The 9289-nt window shown below is 36.2% G+C and overlaps 1 protein-coding gene across 1 annotated transcript in view; it reads right to left on the bottom strand.

The window, feature by feature from the left end:
- LOC106876196 (tRNA dimethylallyltransferase) overlaps window positions 1-9289 on the bottom strand; it is a 170886-nt gene that overhangs the window by 67852 nt on the left and 93745 nt on the right. Inside the window, exon 5 of the mRNA XM_052970466.1 lies at window positions 3170-3288. Coding sequence (XP_052826426.1) covers window positions 3170-3288 — 119 coding nt within the window. The remainder of the gene's footprint in view (window positions 1-3169; window positions 3289-9289) is intronic.

The following is a 9289-nucleotide window of genomic DNA, read 5'->3' as shown; positions in this document are numbered from 1 at the left end:
TATTATATCTTTCTCCGTTTTCTTCCTCTGTTTAGACGAACTTTCCTACCTTTTCGGACAAAACCTTTTGTAACCTTCGTCCTGTCTTTGTCCTTATATGTTTTTAATTGATATTAGCCCTTGTGGCCAATAAAACGAATTAATTATTATTATTAGCCAGCTAGTTAATCAATTAAAATTTGATTGTTTGATTAATCCATTGATTAATCAAAATCCTGTTTCGACACATGAGTTTACATCAATACAAAAATGAAGTCTATATGTATGAATAGTGTGTGAAACATGAATGTATAAACAGGGGAGTAATTCAGCTGAAGGGGACGTTTTAACATCATTTTTTTTAGAAAGTACTTCAGACTCCACCCCAACCAAACTGGTTGTTTTCTACAGGATGCCTTTGTTCAGGGTCAGGAGCCCTGCCATTATTATTGTGACCACCACATCAAGTGTCATCAACATCCTTTCCTTTTACCCTCTCCCCTTTCCATCCTTATTCTGGCCATCAACTAACTTCCCAAATGTCAGCATCATCAGACCTTCCCCTTTCACTGACCACCTCTCTTTATTTTGATGCTCCACAGAAACTCACAAACATCACCACTACCACCAAGCCACAGCCACCAGCACTGCTACCACCATTAAACCATCGCTATCCCAACCACCACCGTCACAACCATTAAAGCTTAACTGTTATTAGTATCCCAACCACACCATCAGAACTTAATAATCCTATTGCTATCAGATGTTGCTCTTAAGCATGGCTTAAGCTATGATGGCTGAAACAAACTAAAAACTGTAGCAACAACCACTACCATTTCTGCAATAAATATCTGTAGCCCAGTAATTCTGTTTGCAAAATTACATAAGTTACATAAGACACCATATAACTAAATAATAACTCTGTACATTTGAAAATGTATTTACCGATTTTAAATATATTTCATCTATGAGCCAGGAATCTGCTAGAAACAGCAACAAAACTTACACCAAATCACACTTTTACTATCTTTGGATAATGTAGTCCTAGATACAGAATGACTGAATAAAAAGAGAAAGTGGTTACATTTGGATGGGTTTGGTCACAAGTTCTATAAGATCAGATCTGATCTAGGCTAAGCATGACTAATAATAATAATACACAACCATGCCTGCACTTCTGTGTGTGTTTGCCTATATATGTGTGTATGTTTGGCTGCTTGTTTCTCTGGAGACTGTCAGAATGATGTAGATGCCTCTGATGAGAACTCAATCAGGTTCAAATATCAATTAAGGTTGTTCATCATTTGCTTTAGTCCACAGAGAAATGGCTAAAAATATGCCCTGTTTATAAATTGTACCATATGTTACATATTTATTATATCATACCTTGATACTGTGTGGACTAAGATCCCTGTTGACAGGCTGCTGGCATTTATTGTGTGTTAAACGCAATAAATATTCGGTATGCAAATTAGGGACTCCTTCATAGAGTAACTGTCAGAATGATGAGAACGCAATAAGATTCAAAAATCAATGAAGGTTGTTCACCATTTTCTGCCGAGAAATAGCTAAAAATTTGCCCTGTTTATAATTATACTATATGTTACATATATGTGTGTGTGTGTGTTTTATATAGGTTATGTCGTTATATAAAGGCTATGTTTATGTATATGGATTCCCTTGTGCCAAGAAAGATTTTAAAAACTTGCAAAGAGGTTAGCAGTTATGAGTATGTGGACAGCAATTCTGTTTTCAATGTCAATGAGAGCTCTGTTGTAGACTTTATCACTGATACCCTCCATGTCAGGATAGAGCAGTTGAGCTTGCCGCTTAAAGTCTTCAGCCAGGTTGTCTCTGTATCTGAGCCACAGAGAGGCAGGATCACACAGTTCGCATGTCTGTAGTGATACTGCAAATAGTGCCCTGAGACTTTTAAGTGATTCCGATACAGCAACCTTGTCGATAGCAGGCTTCTTTGTATGTTGTGCAGACATGTCCATAGGGTCTGGAAACACGTTGGCAATCTGACCTCATGCAGTAGTAGACGAAGGTAGAAGCACTTGTGTTGAGTGGGATGCACTGTGTAAACTTGCTTGAGGCAAGTGTCAAACTTAATGCCAGGGTATCCATGAACATTTTGATCGGCCTTCCTTTGGGACCATTTTTTTCCATTCCAAGTGTAGTACGATGGAATCTGTGGATACTGCAAGGTTTGGGCAAATGGATCGACTTGACAAAGCTTGAAGAATGCAGTTAGTGTGCTATCCCTTGGTTCCTCTGCCAACAGAGAAGCATTAGCATCGGTGAAGTACACGCTTTGACTGTTTTTCAGGTGAACTGCAAGCTGTTGAATGGTGGGGGTGTTGTTGGTGAAGTGGAAAGCCAAAGATGCACCAGAAAGCCTCATTGCTACTTATGTACCGTCCCACCTGATACAGCGTCACCTCATCCTGACAGTGTTCTTGTTAAAGTCCAAATATTGCAGCACTGGAACCTTTGTTCGCATACTTACAAATGTACTTTATGGACTTAACTGAGTTGTAAAACTCAATGTTGATGTGGGCATTGAAAGTGTTTGATAGGAGTGGGCAGTAAGGATATATCGTAATAGCTTAACCAGTAAGTTCAATGAACATTGCTTCTGCCCTATTTGAATTTTATCTAAATTTTGGCACAAGGCCAGCAAATTTGAGGGGAGGGGAAAGTCAATTACATTAGCAGCAGTGTTCAACTGGCACTTAGTTTATTGACTCCCAAAAAGATGGAAGGTGAAGTTGACCTTGGTAAGTCAAAGAGAGCACACATATCAAATTTGGTTGAAAATTGTAGGAGTAGAAGTGGTTTACACAACACACACACAAACAGACAACTTGCCTTTTAATATATAAGATAGATATACAATAAGTACTACTACACTATAAGTATTACTTGCTGTTGTTGTTATCGATGATGTTAATGATGATGTTTAGCCCAAATCTATTCCAATTGTAACCATCCCATTGTTTTGTTTATCAATGTCCACTTGCAATATTTAGATGAGATTTGGCAACTATTTCTAGAGGGTTTGAACACCACATTGAGGCTCCTTGTGTATTTTTACAACAGCAACAACAAGGAATTATATTAAAATCATGACAAAAATTCAAAGAAAGAAGGCAAAAAGACAAAACCAAATAAATAAATGACAAACCTTCATTAAAAAGTTGTTCTCCTTTCTTTGTATTTCTTTCTTCCTCACTCAAGATGAGATATTCATGGAATTCTTTGAAACCAATGCTTTGGAATATACCCAAAGTATAATCCAGTTCTCTGCAAATGGATAACCAGAAATTATGATATTACCTACATTATCAAGTTTACACTTTAACAATTGTTTACATACGGGATGGGATTGAAAGCTATACCAGTCATCAAACTGGACATTGCTGTATAGTACCACAGATCCCACCCTCTATGTTGTGGAGTAAGAATTCAACAAGATAACAGCTTAGCAATCAAAAGGCCCACAACTTTTCAACAACTTGCCAGAATCCTCAGAGATGGGGTCTGGACAAAATCCACCTCTGGACTATGTGAATGAAAGGAAGACCTTAGAGGAATTTCTGTATGGTGTAGGGTATGAATCTCAACACTTAATGAGGCTGTCAATAATGTATTTATTTAAATTTTTCAAAGATGTGGTATGATGTTCTTTTTATTATGTTCATTTTTATGATTAATGTAATATTTTATATCTAAGAGGAGTGTTCATAAACTATAAATAAGAATAAAAATTATGATTTCAAAATTGCCTTTCTCTTTTTGTTTTGCTTTTTGTCCCAAAGGTTTTTTTTTCTAAGGGGTTTTGTCCTATACTCCTTGGAGATCTACTAGGAGTGGATGTACTTAAAAGAACAATTAGACAAATTTTTATTTGATATACTAGATGCATTCACACCATGGCAGCTCTGTCCTACTCACTACTACACCAGGATTAATTCCAGAGAATGAGTTTAAAATAAACAAGCATTAATCCTTATGGCAGTGCTCCAGCATGGCCACAGACTCTGACTGAAAATGGTATTAGAAAAATAGAATAACGTGTGTGTTAGTGTATTCATGTGTGTTTATAAGTAAATTCAAAGCATTGTATATATTTATATGCATACATATGGATATACATACACATGTATGTATATGTACACATCTTCATCATCAATGTTTTGAATGTGGTGTCTGTTAGAATGTATGTGTTTTTGTGTTTTGACTGAACTCACATGATGCCATTGTAAGAAAGAAACTAAGATAGGAATTGTCAGATGCTGGTAAGTAACATTAGGTAAAAAGATCATCTGCACCTCATAAAGTTGTTTACAAACAAAAAAGTCTGCCTTCTAGGAAATACATCCAAAAGAAATAAATAGCTATCAAAGATATCTGAAATATATGTGTGTGTATGTGTTTATCTATCTATCTATCTAGATACGCACGCATGCACACACACAGGTAGATATCCACTAAGAAACATGAAGTAGAACTAAGACCTAAACTTACTGTGAAGTCTGCCTTACGTTAATAAATGCTAAAATACAAAGAATCTGTGGACAATCCAACATCAGAACAGTACTCAAAAGAACAAAACACGAATGCAGAGCCTACCTAAAAGTGGATGATTTAAAGAATTACTCTTATAAATACAACGTCAAGCATCTGTGGAGGGACTTAGACGAGAGAAACAGGATGGCCACTAAAATAAAAGTTCAAACTTAAAATACATTGCAAGGCTCTGATAATAAAGCGAGGGAAATACAAAATCCATATTGGTATGACTATAAATTAGATCTGGTAGTGGGACCCTGGGGTCCTGGTTTCAGGCAGGGTTTGAGGAGTGTGGAACCACCTCTTAGCCACTATTGTTCTTGGGTCTACTCTGACCCGGAGTGGTAGCACCTGTAAGGGTCTCAGCTATGGGTTAACTAGCAAACCCCTTGCGACTGGCGGGGTAGAATGCAGTCACCGTATTCCCTGCGTGGCATAAGAGGCAACTAAAAGAGACGAGTGTGAAGGGACTGGGAATCCATTCCTCGTAGTAATTTCATATTCTTAAAAAGACAAGTAAGAAAATGACATGAAAACTAAAAATGATATATATGCCTTGATGTGGTAAGAAATCAAAGAGGAAATTTTAAAAATCAAAAGGATAGATATATCGTAATAGCTTAACCAGTGAGGTCAATGAACATTGCTGCTGCCCTGTTTGAATTTTATCTAAATTTTGGCACAAGGCCAGCAATTTTGAGGGGAGGGGAAAGTCAATTACATTAACAGCAGTGTTCAACTGGCACTTAGTTTATTGACTCCCAAAGAGATGGACGGTGAAGTTGACCTTGGTGGCATTTGAGCTTGGAATGTAGAGGGCAAGGAGAAATGTTGCTACTCATTTTGTGCAACTTCTACAAGTTTACTGCCTTACTTGCTCATATTAAATTATAAAGTCATTCAGGTTAATTAGTCAGACACCAAACTTTTGTTCATACATTTCATTTAACACTTTGGTTCCCATGGCTTACACAGAAGCAAATTTTCAGTTGAAATTTTTACAGCTAGATGCACATACAATTGGCAACCTTTACCTGTGTTTTCAAGAAAGGTATTTTTATTCCAGAGGAATTTGAAAACATAAAGATAGTGAATGATTTTGTTGAAAGAAAATATCAACACACTTCACCAGTCTCAATTCAACTACAAATGATGCTGTTATTTGAAGGTGACCTTCTAGCTCAGCATAGTTTTGTGGTTTTGTAAATATTCACACACACACTGGTTAACCTTAAGCTATGTGATTGAGAAGTGAACTTCTTAACCACACAGCCATAACTGCATTTAACATCTTCATGAAACCAACCATCTACATCAGTGGTTCTCAATCAAGGTCCACCATATAAGATTTTGTTGTTAAAATTTATCTGCACTACATTGGTTATACTTCTACAATACACAAAATATTTTAACAATTTGTTATAATATTTAATTATAAAAAAATAATAGGATTGTTTTAACTCTTTAGCATTTAAACAGGCCATATCTGGCCAAAGTATTCTCTCTATTTTATGTTCAAACTGACCAGATCCAGCCTCTCACACCTATCCTACAATGTCATTCTAAAAAAAAAAAAACAATCACATCATCTTTTATGTTGTTCTCAACATCAGCTTAATAACAAAACAAATTATTTTACTCAATCCTCAAAATTCTCAAATAATTTCAAAATTAATTGGAAGACAGTGTCACTCGTTAGGAATATAGACATATATGAGTTTAATACAGACAATAAGTTTTTCAAATTAAGTTTTCTGAAATCTTAAAGTAAAACCACATTGTTTTTGTTGTCTAGCCCCATGTCAGCTCCAACTAAGCAGATCTATAACCAAACATGTAGCCATGACCATCCAATCTATCTTTTATTTTTCTTTTGTTTTCTAAAATTTAGAGATCATCGTTATTGTTTTCCACTTTTCTTTATACTTGCATGGGTCAGATGGAATTAGATGAGGCAGATTGCTTATGGTTGGATGCCCTACCTCTTACCTACCTCCACCTGCTTCGAGGCAAGATAATATTTCTCCATGGTTGATCATGTTTTTACAGAAGATTGAATACAAATGACACTGCCTGTAAGAAGGTGATACTTTTTTTACAACTGTCGCATAGTGGTAAGAAAAAAAGATACAGCATGCATGTACACATACACATGACAGGCTTCTTTCAGCTTCTGTCTACCAGATCTACTATCTAAGAATATATTATGTAATATGTTCTTTTTATAGGGCAACCACGTAAAATTCAAGAAAAATTTAGTTGCTATTACAAACAAGTTGAGTGGCCCTTGTAGAGCCTCTTTTTATGTATACTGCACAACTGTGTAGCTTGTATTAGTATGGAAAATAAGGGATTATTGTTGTTTTTGTTGTTGATGTTGTTCAAATGCTGCTGTAGTTGAATTTGCCTTTCATCATTCCAGGGTCAATAAAATAAATACCAGTTCAGCCTTGGGGTGAATGTAATTAGTCAACTTCCTCATACAAAATTTCAGGCTTTGTGCATGTAATAGAATTATTATTTATTATTTTTAGTAGTAGTAGTAGTAGTAGTAGTAGCAGCAGTTATTAAAAGAGTATTTCATTGACCATTTATGTTTTTCTTTTTCTTCCTTTCCAGTTGTTATCCATGTCTCAAAAAAAAAAAACAGAAGAATGGAGGAGCCGAAGAGATGGAGCAGACAAATCCAGTAGAATGGACACAGTAAATCACTCAGACTCTAGCGTAAGTTCAAATAAGTCCTGGTCCAGCCAGTAAACCAATGGACAATGACATTCCTGCTGTAATCACTCTATCTTTTATTCAGAAGTAATAAACACATCTAAAACTACATTATCCAATGCGTCCTTCGTTTTTTTTAAGCTTGTAGAATGTGAGTAGAAGGAAATTGGCTGCTATTTCCAGTAGAAGCTTATGGTAGCTGTGGTTGAGTTTCTTTTGTCAGTTGCCATGCTGATAATACCTTTTGAAGCAAAAACATGTGTCCATAACTATCCTCTTATTTCCAGAAAAGTCTATCCTTTTCCATAAAGACATGTCAAATTTAGATAATTCCTAAGTCTTGAAGATATCTCCCCTTCTCATACAGAGCTGGTCTTAATTGCTATTTGGAAATTGTGACACATCCTCTAGAGGTGAAGATTGTTTTAATAAATTAGGAACTTGTGTTGTATGGGATTTGATATACCTGTATTTGCCTATATGCATGTTTTTTTTTGGGGGGAGGAGAAGGGGGGGGCACAGGTATAGTTGAATACTTAAGAAGTTTGCTTCCCAATGACATGGTTTTGGGTTCAATCCCAGTCTGGCACCTTCTACTCTGAGCAGACCAAAGCCTTGTGAGGGGACATGGTGGATGGAAACTGGAAACTGAAAGAAACCTATTGTATATATAAACAACAGCCTCCTGATGGTGTTGTTTGCTTGAAGTTTACCATGAAAGCATGTCCAAGCTTCTTGACATGTTCTGATATGGTGTTTGATAGATAGTAAGGTCATTATTTCACTTGGAAATAAAGGAAGTTGGCAACAGAAAGGGCAACTGGCTGTAAAAAAAAAAAAAAACCTCTGCAGCAATGTACTCTCTTCTGAGTGCAGAAAAGGAGACATTAAATCAATAATGATGATGACATCATTTGTCTTTTAATACTAGCTTGGGATAGACAGATATATTATTGAGGCATTGTAAAACAACACTGGATACCCTTCCTGTCACTACCTCTTACTTATTTTCCAAGGGACCTCTTATTGTATATGTCTTCAAAGGCACCACACCAGTGAATGATTTGTTGATAGAGAAAACAACGATGTTATCACTTATAGCTCAGAGATTTTGGAGAAAAACACACACAAATACTAGGCTTCTTTCAGTTCTTGTTTGCCAAATCCACAAGGCCTTAGTTGTAGTAGAAAACAACTTGCCCTAGGTACCACACAGTGGGACTGAACCTTAAGGCATATGACTGGGAAGTGAGCTTCTTAGCCACTCTGCCATACCTACATCTTGTATAGCAGGAAAATCATTAATTATTAACTACCATTATTAAAATAATTATAATTACAGAAATTTGTGAACTTTTCAGTGTTAATGTAACTTACAGTGTTTATTGTTTTGTTAGAGATTATAAAGCAGGTTTGTTAAACTCTCTCACACACACACATATAAACAGCAGTTCCAGATGGTGAACTTTGAGCCAAGAGAGAGCAAGATGAGGTACCTAATATTTCTGACGTAGATTTATTATGTATTTGTCAAAAGTAATGAATTTACAATCCACTTAAGAATAAATTGGATATTTATATTTCAAAGAGAGCAGAAGTGATGCTATAATTTCTCATTAGGCAGAATTGAAACATGAACTACTGATATTGTTTTCTCCCTGAAATTGCTTTGTTTTCTTTGTTATGACTCTGTCATATGTAAGGGTTCATATATGAGTCACAAGACCCAGTTGGAGAATAGCTTCATTGAACATTTACAACTCTATTCTATAATGCTATATACACTGGCATTGTGTATTGGCACTCCGTCGCTTACGACGTCGAGGGTTCCTGTTGATCCGATCAACGGAACAGCTTGCTCATGAAATTAACGTGCAAGTGGCTGAGCACTCCACAGACACGAGTACCCTTAAAGTAGTTCTCAGGGATATTCAGCGTGACACAGTGTGACAAGTCTGACCCTTTGAATTACAGACACAACAGAAACAGGAAGTAAGAGTGAGAGAAAGTT

This window comes from Octopus bimaculoides, chromosome 9 (assembly GCF_001194135.2).
Source record: "Octopus bimaculoides isolate UCB-OBI-ISO-001 chromosome 9, ASM119413v2, whole genome shotgun sequence".
Classification (NCBI taxonomy): Eukaryota; Metazoa; Mollusca; class Cephalopoda; order Octopoda; family Octopodidae; genus Octopus; species Octopus bimaculoides.
This window is presented reverse-complemented; position numbering and strand designations above follow the sequence as displayed.